This window comes from Vulpes lagopus, chromosome X, assembly GCF_018345385.1.
Source record: "Vulpes lagopus strain Blue_001 chromosome X, ASM1834538v1, whole genome shotgun sequence".
Lineage (NCBI taxonomy): Eukaryota > Metazoa > Chordata > Mammalia > Carnivora > Canidae > Vulpes > Vulpes lagopus.
Window position 1 is genome coordinate 52,060,595 of NC_054848.1, and position 21,673 is coordinate 52,082,267.

Below are 21,673 nucleotides of genomic sequence, written 5' to 3' on the forward strand. Positions count from 1 at the left end.
TTCAAACAGGTCTCGACTTCACTTCAAAGCTAAGACAACTAGGCTTTTGGGAAGTGTGTGAAGATCTTCTTGATTTAGCCAGAATTGAAAACTTGAAGCTATGTTTCTAAGATTCACTATGACTAATAAACACATCTGACTTTCTCAATCTTAATTATTCTCTGTTTAAAGATTCAGATTTTCAGATTACATTTTGCTCTTAATATTCACTACTTAGAGATATTTTTTTCTGAAGATTCATTTGAAAATGTTTGCCTAATCCCCAGCTGAAAATGTCTTCACATGTACAAGCTAACATAAATGTTATTTTAAAATAACTTTCAGGTTAACTTTATCATTTTAGAAATTAGTGGCAATGAAGTAGAAACCTGGCTTAATGAGATTCTCCTGTTCTCTCCATATGCATATATGTGTATATATGTAGTTAGATACACAGAGATATATTTTAAAATATATAAAATATAAATCTGTAAAGTATAAATCTATATATTTACTTATATTTTGAAATATTTATCTATCTACCTATTTTCCAGAAAGCAGAGGTGGAGGGACACCTTCATCTATTCTCTTGCTGCCCTCTGGTGGCAAACCAAAATTCACAGAAGCCACATTTCAGAGAGAAAGAGAAACAGACTAGGACTAGAAGGGTCTGGTTCCTCTGAGTTGCTAGAATGGGTGTCTAAAATTACATAAATCAGAGTTACTTCTTACAAGGGACTCTTGTTTGCTATTCCAAATCCACTACATTGCCATGATGTTTCCTGGACAAGGTCCCATTTGGCTATTTGGGAACATAGGCAGCAATTGAGTTCCCCCAAATTGCAGAGAACAATCCAGCTTTCTCTGGCCAATTTACAGAAAGAATTGCCCTCAGCCATATAGATCTGTAGCAAAGACTGTACTGTTTAGTTTCTTCAACCATGGCTTCTAACCACACATATTTAGAATTAAGAATAAAATCCATTTTCACATACACTGATAATAGATTATTAAATTATCTTAAAAATAACTAATTATTTTCCTAGAAAACTGCACTTAAGGCAGTAAAGCAAGATTCTGTAGGATAAAAAGAAAGATTCTCACCCAGTAAAAAGAAGAGATTGGCAAGGCAGATAGAGCTGGGGGTGGGGGGAGTGGGGCGCGGGGGTTAGAAAAGCTAAGTCAACATCATGATGCAAAGACAGGTACCACAATTCTCTGTTGTTTTTAAAATCTCACATAAAACAGATCTACATTCCCTGAGGTCCAGTCTTACCCCAACAGACCTAGATTTAAGTCTTAGCTTTGTCACTGACCACACTCAGTGCCTAATCCAAAAAAAAAGAAAAAGAAAGAAAGAAAGAAAAGAAAATACTAATATCCATCATTCATGGAGCTACAATAAGGAGTGAGACAAAAAGTACATTACCCCACACTGGTCACATAGCCTGACTTAATGTTCCTTGAGTACAAATTTAAATATAAAAAGGCAAACTTGCTGGTTCCTATCTCCAATATAATGATCTCAGCAGTAGTAAAAGGAAAATGCCAGCTTGTATAACTGAGAAGATGAGTTTGCAAAGCACAAGTGAGACTTTGGGGCTGAGTATTTTTTATAAAATAGTTGGGAAGAACTGTGGGGATAGGTGGGTGAGAGTAAGCTAAAGTTCCAAAAAGTAGAAGATTGGGAGTGGAGTTGGAGAAATGCAAATTCTTTTACCTTTATTGCGTCATGCAAAAAGGGACTTAATTTAAATGATAAGCCTAGATCAGAAGGTCTTCAAGGTCCTTTCCCCAGTACTAATATTCAAATATATCTATCCTATATTTGTCCTTTAAGTGAAATAACTTGCTGTCCTCAAAACTAAATTGCTAAGAGCTGACCTCCCTTCCACTGTATTTCCTGAAAGATTCCCAAAACAAAATGTTCAGTAAACTGAAGTCAGTCTTCCTCTATCAGCCCAAATTGCCTCCATATCTCAAAACAGCAGCATCAGGTTTCGGTACCCTAACACAGACTGCTCAATGAGGTGGAAGAGAGAGAACTTAAGAATGATTGATACTGTTCTAGGGATCAGAACAGAGGCAAATCTTCCTCAATCATTTACCTATCTACCAACTTAGAAAATAAATAATTTAGAAAAACATAAGAGACTCCTAACTCTGGGAAATGAACAAAGGGCAGCAGGCAGGGGGATGGGGTAAGTGGGTGATGGACACTGAGGAGGGCACTTGATGGGATGGGCACTGGGTGTTATACTATATGTTGGCAAATCAAACTTCAATTAAAAAAAGAAAGGATTCAAATTGCTTAAAAATTCTTTAAAAAAAGACTTAGGAATGGACTTGTTATGTATCAATTCTTTTGCTGCATTTACATTTCATTTACAAAAACTGGATATTCTTAAGAGAGGCTGAAGGAAGGGAATGACAGAGAAACTTAAAACCAATGCAATTAAGCCCTTTTCTATTTAAGAGCAAGTATGAATGGAAAAAAACACATTATTGAAATTATAATATATGTCAACTGAAAAATCATATCCCGTTAACAGAACAACTTGGCAGGAACATATAATCCCTGGTACTTGTAGAGCAGCATCAGTTCTCATATATATTATCTCTTTTAATCCTTACAACTATCCTATGAGGTTATACCTACATAATGTCCAGAATTTCTGAAACAATCTCACCCACACATCATTTTGCTTTTTTAAAAAAAAGACAATTCAATATACATGTATAATAAACTAGGACTTCATTTCACAGCTCAATAAAAGATACTTCATATGAAATACATTTATAAGTCAGGATAGATCCTTGGTTACCATGTCTTTGTTTAGAAAACATGATCAGAGTACATCTCTGGTATCACATAAAGGTCAGAACTTCAATCATTTTACACATATTTACAGGTTACAAGGGTATAAAAACTTAACTCAAAAGCTGACCATTGGTCAGTAGGGGTTGCAGTCATTCACTAAAAATGGACTTTCTGGTGAATTGAAGTTGATATTTTCCCTAAAAATTATATAGAATAACAACAAAAAAGCCCCTATTTTGTTATATTAATGATGAGAGACCAAGCACACCTGTCTACCTTGTATCCACTTGTTAATTAATTACAACCCTTAAAATGCGATGAATCATGCAATGAGCTTCCATGTCTCCCTACTACCTTCAAAATAAAAGACTTGACCACTTAGTCAAACATATAAGATGCATGATCTGACCACCAAATGCTAAAATAAGAATATCTTTTTTTAAAGATTTTATTTATTTATTCATGAGAGACACACATAGAGAGGCAGAGACATAGGCAGAGGGAGAAGCAGAGGGAGAAGCAGGCTCCCTATGGGGAGCCTGATGCGGGACTTGATCCCAGGACCTGGGATCACGACTTGAGCCAAAGGCAGATGCTCAACCACTGAGCCACCCAGGTGCCCCTAGAAGAATATCTTCTAATGCAACTTGTCATGGTCTATGTAGGTGACCCTTCAGCAACTTTTGAGTTCCTTGGTCTTTTCATCACCGATGACCTTCACCTCCATTTCAAGTACCTATTTTTGTGAATGTAACAAAGATCTTGAGGTATTATGGTACAGATCTGAACTTCCTGGAGCTCACTAACTCTGTGACCCTGGAAAAATCACAACTTCTCTTTGCCTTGGATTTTTCTTATGTGAAATTAGGTCTAAATTTCCTAACGTGTAAAATGTTTCAGTGTTTGGCACATAGTAAAGACCTTATAAGTATCAGCTAATACTTCCTTGCTATTACCTGGAAATTTGCTTCATCTTTGACATTTAAAATATTAGCCATTTCTGGAGGAAAAGTAAACAAAAGCAAAAAATGAGCTATTCATATTCAAGATAAAAGCATCTGTACAATGAAGGAAACAATCAACAAAACTAAAAAATAACCTATAGGGTATCCCTGGGTGGCGCAGAGGTTTGGCGCCTGCCTTTGGCCCAGAGCCTGATCCTGGAGGCCCGGGATCGAGTCCCACATCGGGCTCCCAGTGCATGGAGCCTGCTTCTCCCTCTGCCTGTGTCTCTGCCTTTCTCTCTCTGTGTGTGTAACTATCATAAATAAATAAAAAATTAAAAAAATAACCTATAGAGTAGGAGGAGATATTTACAAATGACATATATGATAAAGGGTGGATATCCAAAATCTATAAAGAACTCATCAAACTCAACAACCAAAAAACAAATAATCCAGTTAAGAACTGGGCAGAAGACATGAATGGACATTTTTTTCAAAGAAGACATATAGATGGCCAACAGACACGTGAAAAGATGCTCAATACCACTCATCATAAGGGGAATACAAATCAAAACCATGATGAGGTACCACCTCATACCTGTTAGAATGGTTAAAATGTACAACACAGGAAATATAGGCGCTGGTGAGGATACAGAGAAAAGGGAACCCTCTTGTACTGTTGGTGGAAATGCAATCTGGTATAGCCACTCTGGAAAACAGTATGGAGGTTCCTCAGAAAGTTAAAAATATTACTACCCTACAATGCAGCAATTGAACTACTAGGTATTTATCCAAAGGATGCAAAGATATTGATATGAAGAAACCCATGCCCCCTGATGTTTATAGCAGCATTATCAACAATAGCCAAATTATGGAAAGAGAAGAGAACAGATATCCATTGGCTGATGAATGGATAAAGAAGATGTGGTACACACACACACACACACACACACACACAAACACACATTGAAATATTACTCAGCCATCAAAAACAATGAAATCTTGCTATTTGCAATGACATGGATGGAGCTAGAGTGTATTATGCAAAGTGAAATAAGTCAGTCAGAGAAAGACAAATACCATATGATTTCACTCATATGTAGATTATAAGAAACAAAACAGATGAACAGAGGGGATGGGATTTAAAAAAAGAGAGGGAAGAAAACCATAAAAGACTCTTAACTATAGAGAACAAACTGAGGGTTGACGGAGGGAGGTGGGTGCCTGATGTGCTAAATGGGTCATAGGTATTAAGGAGGCTGCTTGTGATGAACACTGGATGTTATATGTAAGAGAAAAATCACTAAATTCTACTCCTGAAACCAATATTAACGTACATGTTAAGCTAACTAAAATTTAAATAAAAACTTGAAATGGAAAAAAAATCCTAGTATCCAATTTTGATGACAATTTATCCTTCTAGCTATCTCATGCTTTTGTTCTCTCTATTCCTGATATTTGATAATAAGACCTCCATTTGCTTGATTATTCCACTTTCTCCAGTCTACCAATTCCCTCAATAACTACCCCTCCTTTTCAGATTGGTCTAAATGATAGATAATGAACAACTACTTCAGCATTTTTGGCCCTTGTTCATTTTATGCACTTCCTTAAAAACATGTGAAGGCAGTACATAATCAGTTTTTCCTAATTGTACACACTGGCCTTTGAGCAGTGCTGGGTGGGGAAGTAAAGCCCCACCAAGGATGGTACCACACCATTTATGGTGTGCAGTTTCCTTTAATAACAACCCTGTAACATGTCCTTGGTCAGCTTTCTCCATTCCCTTCATAGACTGTTATAAACCTTCTCTTACTCTCTTTAAGACCCCAGACCCACATCCATTTTTCCTTACTCTTAGCAAATAAGATAAACTTATATTTTACTTGACAAAATGGAGTACAGCAATCATTATCTTCCTCAGTTTTCAGAGACACTACTTCCTCATACCCTCAGCTTGCAAACTCATATGCATCTATTCCCATTTCCCCTCCTTCCTAAAAGATTATACAAAGCAATCCTTCTTCCAGTAATATGGAGACCATCTACTCAAATCTCCTTAGGGACTTCTCTCTACCAATTATCCTCTCTCTCACTTGGATCTTTAATCACTTCCATCATAGTAATTCTACTCACCCTGGTTTATAAACATGTATGGGTTTATCAGTTTTAAAAAGATTATCTCTTGAATCAGTGTCTCTTTAGCCATTGTCTCTAATTTTTCTTTCCTTTTACAACTAAACTAGTTGATATTCATTTCCTCATCTCTCACTAAATATTTAAAAATAATTTGTTATGAAATATTTCAGATAGATAAGAGATTTAAAATATTGTAACAAAAAACCTATTAACTACCACTCTTTTTAAGATTAATAATCCTCACCAGCTACACTCCCTTTCTTCTTACAAAAGTCACAACTATCCTAAATTTTTTAGTGACTGAAGATTAAATGGGTACATAAGAATAATAGACACATTCAAATTTCAACCAAGCAAAAACAATCTGCCACTGCTATCTCTCAATTAAAATAGACAGCTGTTATGGACTGAAATGTGTCCTCCCACTTATTTTTTTAAAGATTTTATTTATTTATTCATGAGAGACACAGAGAGAGAGAGAGAGAGAGAGGCAGAGACACAGGCAGAGGGAGAAGCAGGCTCCATGCAGGGAGCCCAATGTGGGACTTGATCCCGGGTCTCCAGGATCACACCCTGGGCCAAAGACAGGTGCTAAACCACTGAGCCACCTGGGCTGCCCTCCATTTATATTTTTAAAACTTTACCCCCAATGTGACTATATTTGGAGATAGGCTCTTTAAAAGGTAGTTAGGGTTAAATGAGATCATAAAGGTGGAACCCTAATCCAATATGACTGGTGTCCTTATAAGAAGAGGAAGAGACACCAAGGAAGCAAACACACGGTTAAAAAGCTACATGAGGTTACAATGAGAAGGCTACCATTTGCAAGCCAAAGAGAAAGGTCTCAGGAAAAACTACTTTGCCAGCACCTTGATTTTGAACTTCCCTTCTCCAGAACTGTGAGAAAACAAATTACTGTTGTGTAAGCTGCTCAGTATGTGGCATTTTGTCTGTCATTATAGACCTGGAAAACCAATATAACCAATAACCATATGAAAAGATAACCATTTTCATTCATAATTTCAAAAATTTATTGAAAACAATGAAATATAATTATTAATTTACCATCTGGATAACATTAAAACATTTGGTACTATCCTAGTTTATCAAGAATGTTTATCAAGAAATAGGCAAAATAATGATGGTGCCAGTATATATCAATAAAAGTGTTTTTAACTTTCTATTTTGGAATGATTTTAGACTAACAGGAAAGTTGCAAAAGTAGAACAGAATTTCTGTGCAACTTTCACTCAGATTCCCCAAATGGTAACAATTTACATAATCATAATGAAATTATCAAAATAAGGAAACTAATACTGACACAATATTAACTAATCTACAGATTTCTTTACATTTTCTTAGTTTTCATATTAATGTGGTTTTTTTTTCTGGTATAGGATACAGTCAAGGATTCAATGTGGCATTAAATTGTCATGTCACTTTAGTCTCCTCCAGTCTATGATAATTCCTTAATCTTTATTTGACTTCATGACCATAATACTTTTAAAGAGTACTGGTGTGGTAGACAGAATAATGATACCCAAGATGTTCATGTATTAATCCCCGGAACAACAACAACAAAAAATCCCCAGAACCAGGTATTATGTTACCTTACATGGCAAAAGAGACTGGGGATATGATTAAGGTAAGGATTTTTAGATGGGAAGATTATCTTGGAATATCCAGGTAAGCCAATTATAACCAAAAGGGGCCTTACAAGAGGGAGGCAGGAGGGTCCAAGAGAAAAGGTGATGTGGTGACAGAAACAAAGGTGGGGGGGGCGGGGCAAGATGGCAGAAGAGTAGGGTCCCCAAGTCACCTGATCCCACCAACTTACCTAGATAACTTCAAATCATCCTGAAAACCTATGAATTCAGCCTGAGATTTAAAGAGAGAACAGCTGTAATGCTACAGTGAGAAGAGTTCCCGCTTCTATCAAGGTAGGAAGACAGAAAAAAATAAATAAATAAAAAAGCATCCAAGGGGGAGGGGCCACCGCAAGGAGCTGGGCTAAGGCCACATGGTGAGGACCCACAGGACAGGAAAGCCCTGGCCTGGAGAAGCAGGAACTTTATCAATCTTCCTGGACCGAAAGGCGCTCACAGGGAGCTCCAGCAGGATCCCAGGAGGGGCAGGGATGCCCTCAGGCTCCCAGGGGCACTAACAGAGGAACTGTGCCCCGGGGGAGAGTGCAACACACACAGCAGTCTGAGCTCCATAAAGGGCTGCAGCACGCACCTGACGGGGCCAGGAAGCAGCTCAGGCGGCAGATCAGGTGGCGGCTCCATGCAGAGGGGGCTGTGTGGCCCCAGGACCACGATTCCAGCGGCGAAGGCCCCGGAGCCCAGGGCGCTGGGGGACACAGCGCAAGATCCGGCATTCCCCCCAAGAGGGGCGAAGGCCCTGAGGACAAAGGTCAGCAAGGATGCTCCCGTCTCCAGGCACCCTGAGCTGTGCAAGTCAGTGCCCCCCGCCCACGGAGCATCCAGGCCCCTGCAGCATCCAGGCCCCTACAGACTGGGAGCTGCTGTAGTTATTGCTGGAGCTGATCCAGAGCTGGAGAGCTGGCTGCCGCCACTGCTGTTGATCCTCCTGGTCTCACATTGTACCTGGGACTGAGCAGGGCCACCACGCAGCAGGGGCCTCACAGGATAAACAACAGCTCCCCATGAGCCCCGCACCTGGAAGGGGGCTGGGCAGCTCCCCCAGGTGCACACAACAGAGAATCAGCACAGTAGGCCCCTCACCCAGAAGATCAGCTGGAAAGACAGGAGAAAAGCAAGATCTTGACCAAGCAGAACTGGAAGAAACTCACCACAAAAGAATCAGAAACAGCACTCTCTCCCACAGAATTACAAAATTTGGATTACAATTAAATGTCAGAAACCCAAATCAGAAACACAAATAAAAAGCTACTGGTGGCTCTGGAAAAAAGCATAAAGGATTCAAGAGACTTCATGACTGCAGAATTTAGATCTAATCAGGCCAAAATTAAAAATCAATTAAATGAGATGCAACCCAAACTGGAGGTCCTAACGATGAGGGTTAACGAGGTAGAAGAAGGAGTGAGTGACATAGAAGACAAGTTGATGGCAAGGAAAGAAACTGAGGAAAAAAGAGAAAAACAATTAGAAGACCATGAAGAAAGGTTAAGGGAAATAAATGATAGCCTCAGAAGGAAAAATCTACGTTTAACTGGGGTTCCAGAGGGCGCCGAAAGGGACAGAGGACAAGAAACTGTATTTTAACAAAACATAGCTGAGAAATTCCCTAACATGGGGAGGAAAACAGGTATTCAGATCCAGGAGATAGAGAGATACCCCCCTAAAATCAATAAAAACCGTTCAACACCCCGACATTTAATAGTGAAACTTGCAAATTCAAAAGATAAAGAGAAAATCCTTAAAGCAGCAAGAGACAAGAAATCCCTAACCTTTATGGGGAGAAGTATTAGGTTAACAGCAGACGTCTCCACAGAGACCTGGCAGGCCAGAAAGGGCTGGCAGGATAAATTCAGGGTCCTAAAGGAGAAGAACCTGCAGCCAAGAATAATTTATCCAGCAAGGTTCTCATTCAGAATAGAAGGACAGATAAAGAGCTTCCAAGACAGGCAGAAACTGAAAGAATATGTGACCACCAAACCAGCTCTGCAAGAAATATTAAGGGGGACCCTGTAAAAGAAAGAGGAAGTCCAAGGAAACAATCCACAAAAACAGGGACTGAATAGATATCATAATGACACTAAATTCATATCTTTCAATAGTAACTCTGAACGTGAATGGGCTTAATGACCCCATCAAAAGGCACAGGGTTTCAGACTGGATAAAAAAGCAAAGCCCATCTATTTGCTGTTTACAAGAGACTCATTTTAGACCTAAGGACACCTACAGCCGGAAAATAAAAGGTTGGAGAACCATTTACCATTCAGATGGTCCTCAAAAGAAAGCAGGGGTAGCCATCCTCATTTCAGATGAATTAAAGTTTATCCCAAAGATGGTAATAAGAGATGAAGAGGGACACTATATCATACTTAAAGGATCTATCCAACAAGAGGACCTAACAATCATGAATATTTGTGCCCCGAATGTGGGAGCTGCCAGGTATATCAATCAATTAATAACCAAAGTGAAGACATACTTAGATAAAAATACACTTATACTGGGAGGCTTGAATACGTACTTTCTACAATTGATAGATCTTCTAAACACAACAACTCCAAAGAAGCAAGGGCATTAAATGATACACTGGACCCGATGGATTTCACTGATATTTACAGAACTTTACATCCAAACCCAATTGAATACACATTCTTCTCAAGTGCACATAGAACTTTCTCCAGAATAGACCACATACTGGGTCACAAATCAGGTCTTAACTGATACCAAAAGATTGGGATTGTCCCCTGCATATTTTCAGACCATAATGCTTTGAAACTATAACTAAAACACAAGAAGAAATTTGAAAGATTTCAAACACGTGGAGGTTAAGGATCATCCTGCTAAAAGATGAGAGTCAACCTGAAAATTAGAGAAGAATTAAAAAGATTCCTGGAAACTAATGAGAATGAAGATACAACTGTTCAAAATCTTTGGGATACAGCAAAAGCAGTCCTGAGGGGGAAATACATCACAATACAAGCATCCATCCAAGAACTGGAAAGAACTCACGTACAAAAGCTAAACTTGTATCCTAAAGGAGCTGGAGAAGGAACAGCAAATGAAACCTTCACCCAGCAGAAGAAGAGTGTTAATAAAGATTCAGCAGAACTCAATGAAATAGAGACCAGAAGAACTGTAGAACAGATTAATAAAACCAGGAGTTGGTTTTTGAAAGAATAGTAAGATAGATAAACCTCTAGCCAGCCATATTAAAAAGAAAAGAGAGAAGATTCAAATTAATAAAATCATGAATGAAAAAGCAGAGATTACAACCAATACCAAGGAAATATGATTTTTAATACATATTATGAGCAGTTATATGCAAATATATCAGGCAATCAGGAAGAAATGGATGCATTTCTGGAAAACCACAAAGTACCAAAAGTGGAACAGGAAGAAATGGAAAACCTGAACAGCCAATAACCAGGGAGGAAATTGAAGCAGTCATTAAAAAACCTCCCAAGACACAAAAGTCCAGGGCCAGATGGCCTCTTCGGGGAATTCTATGGAACGTTTAAAGAAGAAATAAAACCTATTCTACTAAGCCTGTTCTGCAGGATAGAAAGTGATAGAAGACGTCCAAACACATTTAATTATGCCAGCATCACTTTGATTCCAAAACCAGACAAAGACCGAACCAAATTGGAGAATTATAGAACAATATCCCTGATGAACTCAGATGCAAAAATTCTCAACATGATACTAGCCAATAGGATCCAACAATACATCAGGAAGATTATTCACCATGACCAACTGGGATTTATTCCTGGTATGCAAGGTTCGTTCAACACTCATAAAACAATCAACGTGATAGATCACATCAACAAGAGAAAAAACAAGAACCATATGATCCTCTCAATAGATGCAGAGAAAGCATTGGACAAAATACAGCATCCATTCCTGATCAAAACTCTTCAGAGTGTAGGGATAGAGGGAACATTCCTCAATATCTTAAAAGCAATGTATGAAAAGCCCACAGTGATTATCTTTCTCAATGGGGAAACACTGGGAGCCTTTCCCCGAAGATCAGGAACACAACAGGGATATCCGCTCTCACCACTGTTAGTCAATATAGTACTAGAAGTCCTAGCTTCAGCAATCAGACAACAAAGAGAAATTAAAGGCATTCAAATTGGCAAAGAAGAAGTCAAACTCTCCCTTTTTACAGATATGATACTGTATATAGAAAACCAAAAAGACTCCACCCTAAGATTGCTAGAACTCATACAGCAATTACACAATGTGGCAGGATACAAAATCAATGCACGGAAATCAATCCCATTTACAATTGCACCCAAAGCACAAAATACCTAGGAATAAAACAAACTGAAGAGATTAAGAATTGTTACCCTAAAAACTATAGAACAGTTCTGAAAGAAATTTAGGAAGACCGAGACACAACGAGATGGAAAAACATTCCATGCTCATGGATTGGAAGAATTAATATTGTGAAAATGTCTATGCTACCCAAGGCAATTTATACGTTCAATGCAATCCCTATCAAAATACCATGGACTTTTTTCAGAAAGATGGAGCAAATAATCTTAATATTTGTGTGGTATCAGAAAAGACCCTGAATAGCCAGGGTAATATTGAAAAAGAAAACCAAAGCTGGGGGCATCAGAATGCCATATTTCAAGCTGTATTACAAAGCCGTGTTCATCAAGACAGTGTGGTACTGGCACAAAAACAGACACATAGATCAATGGAACAGAATAGAGAACCCAGAAATTGGCCCTCAACTCTATGTTCAACTGATATTCAACAAAACAGTAATGAATATCCACTGGAAGAAGGAAAGTGTCTTTAATAAATAGTGCTTGGAAAATTAGACAGCCACATGCAGAAGAATGAAACTGGACCCTTCTCTTACACCATACACAAAGATAAACTCAAAATGGATGAAAGATCTAAATGTGAGACAAGAATCCATCAAAATCCTAGAGAACGACACAGGCAACACCCTTTTTGAACTTGGCCACAGTCACTTCTTGCAAGATACATCTATGAAGGCAAAGGAAACAAAAGCAAAAATGAACTATTGGGACTTAATCAGGATAGAAAGCTTCTGCACAGCAAAAGAAACAGTCAACAAACTAAAAGACATCCTACAGAATGGGAAAAGATATTTGCAAATGACAGATAAAGGGCAAGTATCCAAGATCTATAAAGAACTTACTAAACTCAACAGCAAAGTAACAATCCAATCATGAAATGGGCAGAAGACATGAACAGAAATTTCACAGAGGAAGACATAGACATGGCCAACAAGCACATGAGAAAATGCTCTGCATCACTTGCCATAAGGGAAATACAAATCAAAACCACAATGAGATACCACCAGTGAGAATGGTTAAAAATTAACAAGCCAGGAAACAACAAGCGTTGGAGAGGATGTGGATAAAGGGGAACTCTCTTATACTCTTGTGGAAATGAAAACTGGCACAGCTGCTCTGAAAACAGTATGGAGGTTCCTTAAAGAGTCAAAAGTAGAGCTACCCTACAACCCAGCAACTGCACCACTGGGTATTTACCACAAAGATACAGATGCAGGGAAACACTGGGACACCTTCACCCTAATATTTATAGCAGCAATGTCCACAATAGCCCAACTGTGGAAGGAGCCTCAATGTCCTTTGACAGATGAATGGATAAAGAAGATGGAATATTACTCAGCCATTAGAAACGACAAATACCCACCATTTGCTCCTACTTGAATGGAACTGGAGGGTATCATGCTGAGTGAAGTAAGTCAGTCAGAGAAGGACAATCATCATATGGTTGGTTTCACTCATACGGGCTATATAAGAAATAGTAAAAGGGATTATAAGGGAAAGTTGGGAAAATGAGTGGCAAAAATTGGAAAGGGTGACAAAACTTGAGAGACTCCTAATTCTGGAAAATAAACAAAGGGTAGTAGAAGGGTAGGCAGGCGGGGGTAGGGGTAACTGGGTAACGGGACTGAGGAGGGCACTTGATGGGATGAGCACTGGGTGTTATACTCTATGTTGGCAAATCAACCTTCAATAAAAAATATAAAATGAAAGAAAAAACAAAGAAATAGTTTTATTGGAATATTCATTTGCTTACATGTTACCTATTGGTGCTTTCCCAGTACAAAGGTGGAGGTGAATAGCTGTGAAAGATTTCTATGACCTACACAGCCTAAAATATTTACGATAAACCTTCTCTTTGATAAAATTTGCTACTCGTTACTTTATTCCAATGACTTCCCAAATATTGGTTTCTGGCTATCTTTCAGGAATCTGAAGTCCAACCTGATGCAAATCAAGTTTTTTCCCCCATCTTTCCCCAAACCTTCCCACTCTGTATTTTTTGTATTTATGAAAGACAGCCTCATCTATCCAGTCAGCCAAGTCAATTATCCAGAATTAAGACGTCTTCCTCTCCCACATTTTCCACTTCCAATCACTAAGCCCTATGCTTTTCCTTCCCTGTTCCTCTTCCTACCACTGTGATTCAGACTACAGTTATTTATTGCTCTATGGAACTACTCTCTATCTCTCTCTGAACTATCTTTCACACCACAGGCAAGATAATGTCTCCTAAATGGAAAGCTATCCATCATACTACTCTGCTTTTAAGCAATGCTTTCCCAATCATGTAGGAACAATGCTAAACATTCCAAAATCATCAACTAGACAGAGTTTAGTCCTTTTAGACCTGGCCCCTGTCTTCCTCCAATCACATCTCTGGCACTGATATTTTTATTTCATGTTCTAACAATACCAAATTACTTGGGGTTTTAATCCTTTGGGCCTCTGTTCATGCTGGATCATCTCCTTGAAATTTTCTTTCCCTATTTTCCTTTATTTCCATCCTCACTACTGATATCAGTTGTAATTCTCTGTAAGGACCCATCCTTCATAATCCGAATGGATATGAACACAACAGGGATATCCTGTATGCCTAATAATATCACCATTCAAAAATGACTGATGATGCAGCACTTCATAGTGATTAAGTACTTCAAGTCTGAGTCAGGCTAACTGGATTTAAACCCTAGTTCTGCTACTAGCTAAGTGGCCTTGGACATGTGCTTGTCACATTGTACAGATTTATTATCATCTTTACATTTCAGCTGAAAAAATGACTATCAGAGAAGTTGTTTGATATAACACAGATAATAGCAGAGAATTCCATCTGTAATCCAATATACATTCTCTTATTTTTGTTTAAGCAAAAGACCTAAAGACTTATCTGGGCACATGATGGCATCAAATAAAAACTACACTTCCCTAACTCTCTTATAGCTAGATGTGTCCATGGGATTACATTCTGAAATGTTATGTAAATAAAAGTGATATATGTGACTTCCAGGTCATGGCCTTAAATTAAAGGTTGTATCCTTCACTTGCCTTTCTTTCATCCTTTTTAATTGATATGATATAGAAGGTATTTGGTCATGCAGGTAAAGCACCTTTTAGAGATGGCAAAACAACAAGAAAGAAGGAAACTAGGTGCCTGCCTCTGTCAAGTTACCATACTAGCCCTGGAACACCTCACTGGACTATTCCACAATCAAGTAATAAATGTCTCTTTTATTGGGGCCACTGTGTTTGTATATGGAGTCCTAGAATCCTAAGCTGTATCCCACCAAATGTAGCTCATTTGTGGTAGAGCTTGGATTTGAACTGTGGATGCCATCTAGACTGTATCATTAGCCTCCACTCCCTGCAGAAAAAAAAATTATTGAATTATGCTTTGGAAGGAGTATATTGACTGCTAGAAAGCTTATAGCCAAACAAAGGGCCATCTGTAGCAAGTATATAGGACTTGTCAACAAATATTTCTTGTCTAGCCTCATTTCTGGGTTCATTTCCTATCTCTATCCTATTTTTCCTTTTTCATTTGACCTAATTATATTGTATGGTACCTTGTATTTTATATACCGTATAAAATATATCACCCTAATTTTTTTTGAAATGAGATGAGGTTTAAATAAGTATAGATATTTCTTTCTTTATGGGTTCATTGCATATACACCACTTTTATATCTATCATTTCCATTTGTATATATGGCTATCTTCATATTATACTGTTAACTCTGTAAAGGCATGAACAATGATCTTTTTTTCTTTTTCTATACCATCTAGCTTGATGCCTGATAATAAAATATTTATAGAATTGAGCAATATTTGCTAAATGAATGAATTTCAGTGTCAGAAATGCTATTAAATCCCATTGTGTCATAATGGAATTTCCTTCCATTATCAGCTTAAGCAAGGTAGAGAGATATAACTCTAAAATGTGGCTAGGGAAAGTGTCATATGCGTGGAGAAGTGATGGTGAAAATCGGGAATACATACTTTGACAAAGTGTTCAATTAGGATTTCCACCACGATGTTCTGGAATTTGATGTTCATCATGGCAGCAACAGTGTCCTCCTGAGCTCTCATCAGAGTAGGTCCAAAGATCACACCCATGTTGGAGGGGGTCATAAGATTCTCTTTGCTGTGCTCACATACACTGCCAAAAGAGAAAGAAAATGATTAACAGGATTTTCTCCAAGACCCCCTCGTGACCAAGAGGATATCAGGTGATATATAGGGGGTAAGATAAAACTAAAAAGGAGGAAAAAAATGAGAGTCCAAAATACACGTGATGTAGTTTTGAAATATAGGTGAGGTTTAATGGGGTGTAGTCTGAAGCCAATGGCCAAGAAAGAATTCTTGAGACATCTTTGGTGCAAAATTATGGTTTTATTAAAGCAGGGACAGGACCCAAGGGCAGAAAGAGCACAGGGTTGTGAGGGATGGCTGATTATATACTTAGGAGTTGGGGGAGGTAAGGAAAAGAAAGGTTTTTCAAAAGAACTTTCATATGCTAAAGAGGACCTACGAGATACTGGGGGCCTTGCTATTGTCAAGTTAAGGTTGTTTTTCCCTCTAGCAAGGCATTACATTAACATAATTGGAAGTTTCCTGGAAGAATATCACACATTTCCCACTCCAAGAGTGGGGGAGGGTTGTGGGTGTCAGCTTGTGCTTTGTCCTCATCTTGCCTTCTGCTCCCTCATCACATAGGAGAAGAAAGACTACAAAGGAAACAAATAGCAAAGAATAAAAGATAGTGTATAATTAGGGGCCAAGTGAAACCTAGTTAACTTAGTAGCACTGTAGAAGTTAAGAGGAGGGGGTTGGCAGCTATAATTAGAAAGTATTTGGAAATACAAGAAAGAAGCAAGACAACATTCCAGACAAGAAGTACAGCATGTATAAAACACATATAAAAAAGAACAAAGCACATAGAGAAGTACCTATCAGTTTCACCAATCAGGAATCTAGCTCCTCCCCCCACCTCTAGTTTGAAAGTAAAAAAATCAAAGAACTCAAAGAGATCCTTCAAATTAGCTCTTTATCACTGTCCTCATTTTACAGATGAAATCACACACACACACACACACACACACACACACACACACACACACACCCCGAAACAAAAACAAAAGCAAAACAAACATATCCAAAACAGAGGACCAAAGAAGGAAAGGGATTTCCCTGAAATCAGTCAATCTCTTCAGAGTAGAGCCTGTAATTGCCAATATTCTGATCCCTAACCACTCTCCATGCTAAAATTCTCTTTAGGGGCTTCCTAGCACTTATAGAATAGGGCCAACTCTCTTTAAAGTTGCAACTTAAGGCCTGTTTCTAATTGCAATGGACTCTGAAGCTGACCTGAGTTTGAATCCTAAATAATACTACCACTCAACTGTGCAATAGTGTCAGTGCCTAACCTCTCTGGGCTTCATTCAGTTTTTCCACATAGAAAAATAGTATGCACTTCAGAGGACCATTACATAGAGCTAAATTGCCTTAGCATAGTATCCTAGAAATATTGCATTAGAAAAATCTGCTATTATATTACCTCTCCAGGAGGTTACATCTAGGCACTGCCGACCTCTGACACTCTTGTACTACACTGCGTAAATTAGGTTTTCTGACTATACTATGCTGTTTCATGCCACTTCTACTTAGAATGTCTCCTTCCTCCTGGACCTGAATAATGTCTATTTATCTTCTGAGATTAACTTTAGGTGATATCTCCTTCAGGGCTCTCACAGCCTGTTGTCTTCTTGATTGACACCATTGGCAAGCAAGTATGTTACAATTTTCTGTTTCTTATCGGCCTTCCTTACTAGGTGGTAAACAACTTCCAAGTGTGTGTGACTTCCACAAAGCAGATACCAATGAATTATTTTTAATTTTTTTTTTTAATTTTTTTTTTTATTTACTTATGATAGTCACAGAGAGAGAGAGAGAGGCAGAGACACAGGCAGAGGGAGAAGCAGGCTCCATGCACCGGGAGCCCGACGTGGGATTCGATCCCGGGTCTCCAGGATCGCGCCCTGGGCCAAAGGCAGGCGCCAAACCGCTGCGCCACCCAGGGATCCCCCAATGAATTATTTTTAATGGAACTGAGTGCCTCTACTGCTCTTTCAAATAGTACTGGAGGCAGCAAATAAAGGATGGGCAGATATTTGGTTAGTTTAGATGTGGGGGTGGGAAGATGAGGCAGTGAGACAACCCACAGCAAACACTAATTTTCAAAACCCACCCAGGTAAAAGCCCCTGAGATGCCAACCTCATCAATAGGCAGTCTTTTTTTACTAAGTGGGTAATGGACAGAGACAGAATCCTTAGACAAATCTTAATGCAGTCTGTTAAGCCAATGACAAAGGCTGGATGCCATTCATGATAATGAACAGCAACCATTCACAGGCATTTGTTATTGTTGGGCAGGTGATAGGTCCATTTTAACAGTTTAAATATTTCAACAATTAACCCTTATTACTTAATGACAGTTTTTTGGAGATGTTAAAATGGGAAAGCAACTACATACCACCACCAAGTGGCTAAACCACTAGTAGCAAGGCGAGGACACTTGTGAGACAACAGTCTCCAACAAGTGTGAATGCTTATCTCCTTCTGTGAACTTTGAAAGGAATGGCCTTTGGGTGAAGGTGGCAGAGCTCACTTAATACTCTCAACTCCAAAAAAGGCAGAGTGTTTTATCTCTGAAGATTAGGTTTACAGAAGGTAAAGCACTTAATCAAGTTCACAGTTTGTGAATACATGACAATATAAGATTTCAAACTTGTATTTGTTGGGCCACTAGTCTTGGAGCCATCCTATTGCATCCCACTGCTTGCTCATCTAGTTCCTGTTAAGAAATCAAAACCCTTGTGGGGCTCCCTTTAAGCTAAAGCCATCTTCTTTTTCTCTAAGGGAGGTTCCTGGTATCCCATTTAGGACACCTTTACTTCTTGGTTTTCTTATGAGATTTGGAAGGTAATCTATTCTTTGCAGAGATTTCTTTGCATTTGATATCTCCCTTTTTGTTATATATTATAATTAAGAAGTATAAATCACATCCCAAATTGTGTATTAATAAGAGAAATAAAACAAAAAATAAGAGCATTGTGAGTAGTGAATTAGGTAGGAGTTTGTGATATGATTTGACAGCAAACAAATCTTAAATTCTCTAGTCCACATGGACTAGAGACAATAAGTACAACTTTTAGAACATCAAAATTTAAAACAGAACGGAACACAAAGGGTACCAAAGGGAGGTTGTAAAAAGCCTCCACTTTAGGGAAAAATAATTTTTTAAAGATTTATTTATTCATGAGAGACAAAGAGAGAAAGAGGCAGAGACACAGGCAGAGGGAGAAGCAGGCCCCCTACAGGGAGCCTGATGTGGGGGTAGGGGGACCCAATCCAGGATCCTGGGATCAGGCCCCAAGCCAAAGGCGAGCATTCAACTGTTGAGCCACCCAGGCGTCCCAGAAAAAATAATTTTTATTAGATGGTTTAGAGTAGAGGTCATAAACTAAAATGCCTGTAAAATAGAACTACCTTATAATCCAGCAATCCCATTTCTGGATATATATCCTGATGAAAGAAAAACTCCCTAAAGGCCTAATATACAAGAGAAGCCATTTTAGATTTCTCTTTTAGCTGGCATGGCAATAAACATTATTTTATTTTATTTTTTTTAATAAACATTGTTTAAATCAAAAGCCTGACCCCCATGGCTCAACATGAATACACTGTACACCTGCTTTGTGAATGAATAGCCTAAAGGAAAGCCACCTTGTCCTTAAGATATTAATGTTCCTACTCCCTATGATGAGAAGAAAGGCAAGAGAAATGTAGATAAAATTAAATTTCCTTACAACTTGCAGCCCATTGAGAAATGCCTGAGACATGCAGAGTGTGACATTCCTCAAGGAACTCTGGCTGCCTTAATGTTGATGTTTTGCTAGAGATGAAAAGGAGCCATAGCTTGACAATAGCCAGACCTCCAGGATCCTAAAAGTTATCTTTAACATAAGGAAATCCCTTTAGTGGCTTTACTTATCTCTGCTCCTCCAATTTAAAAGTATATATTGAATTGCTCCACAGTCGCAGTGCAGCAATTTCTGCGCATAGGTCCTGTCTCATGCTTTATTTATTTAATTTATTTTTGTTTTTTATTTTGTCTCATTCCTTAATAAAAACACTTTTTTGCACTGAAAACATGTCAAAAATTCTTTCTTGACATTTTCTGCTTAGAGGCCCCACTTAAGGCCATTCCACCTCAAGTTTAGCATTAGCACAAGTACAGCCATCTCAGGCCCCTATGAATTAGAGCTGAACTTTAGAGGAAAAACTGCAGAATGTCCTTGACAGGGAATCCCATATCGGAAATATAACAGAGCTCAGAATGCCCTTAACAGAGAATCCCATATCAGAAAGATAACAGAGCTCAGAAAGCCCTGGACAGAGACAGAAAATCCTGTGTTGGAAGGAAAACAGATCTTAAGAAACTCCCCCACCCTTTCCCCCATATTGGAATGAAAAAAATTCCTCCACCCCTTCTGAAAATCCCCTAGACCAGCCCATAAAAACCCAGCTGTAACCCACCTCGGGGTCCAAGCCCCTGCACTGTTGTGTGGAGTATACTTGGATGCAAGCTCGAGCTTGTAAATAAACCCTCATGTGTTTGCTTCAGTGTCGGCTCCTTGGTGGTTTCTCAGATATGTAATCTTGGGCACAACACCCACATCATATGCATTCCTGTATGATAAAACTGGTGATTCTTGCCTTTATGCTAAGCTATAATATTTTGAGCCATTACAAGATGTAAAAAAAAAAGTATATAACCCTGTAAAAACCATTCATTTTCTGGAGCACTTCCTTCCTTGTGAAGACCATGTTTCCTGGGCAACTATCCTAACGTAGGCTCAAATAAAACTCTCTTTCTACTTTTAGAGATTCTGAAAATTTGCTAATTTTGCATAGACAATCCAAAGGAAATGCAATGAGTATCTCAAAAATATATGTGCACTCCCATTGCAGCATTATGCACAAAAGCCAATATATGGAAGCAACTTATTCAACAATAGACAAATAGATAAATATATACATACAATGGAACGTTAATCACTCTTAAAGAAGGAAACTCTGCCATTTGCCACAGCAAGGATGAACACAGAAAACATGTTAAATAAAATAAACCAGACACAAGAGGATAAATGCTAAATGATCTTGCTTATAGTGGAATTCAAAATAGACTTAGAAGAAGAGAGTAGAATGGTGGTTGCCTGGAGCTGAAGTGGGGGGGGAAATGGGAAGATGCTGGTCAAGTGGTACAAAGTTTCAGTTATATAAGATGATTAAGTTCTGGAGATCTAATGTACAGGAATGAGAATAGGATTAACAATACCCTATTGTACATTTGAAATTTGCTGAGGGTAAATCTTATGTGTAATCACCACAAAAGGAAAAAAATGAAATTATGTGAAGTGATAGATATATTAATTAATTTCAAAATAATTTGGGGGAGAGTGGGTAGAGATATCAATGAAACAAGATTAGCCACATATTGATAACTATTGAAGCTGGGTGATAGGCTCATAAGAATTCCATATAGCATTCCTTCGAATTCTGCATATACTTGAAGTCTTGCATAAGAAGTATTCTTAAGGGATAAGATATTAATAGAGGGAGAGAGTGAGTCAGTGTCCATCACAAAGTAAGCAGTCCCTATTCCTGAGGATGGTGCCCTTTAGGCAGGCAGGTTTCCTTTCCTCCACTGCTGTTTAATTACCTTTTTTTATTTATTTT

The 21,673-nt window shown here is 38.4% G+C and overlaps 1 protein-coding gene across 4 annotated transcripts in view; it reads right to left on the reverse strand.

Moving 5' to 3' along the window:
* OPHN1 (oligophrenin 1) overlaps window positions 1-21,673 on the reverse strand; it is a 555,959-nt gene that overhangs the window by 76,212 nt on the left and 458,074 nt on the right. For all 4 annotated transcript variants that reach the window (XM_041741146.1, XM_041741144.1, XM_041741142.1 and 1 more), the window contains one exon: window positions 15,872-16,031. In XM_041741146.1, the coding sequence (XP_041597080.1) occupies window positions 15,872-16,031 (160 nt within the window). The remainder of the gene's footprint in view (window positions 1-15,871; window positions 16,032-21,673) is intronic.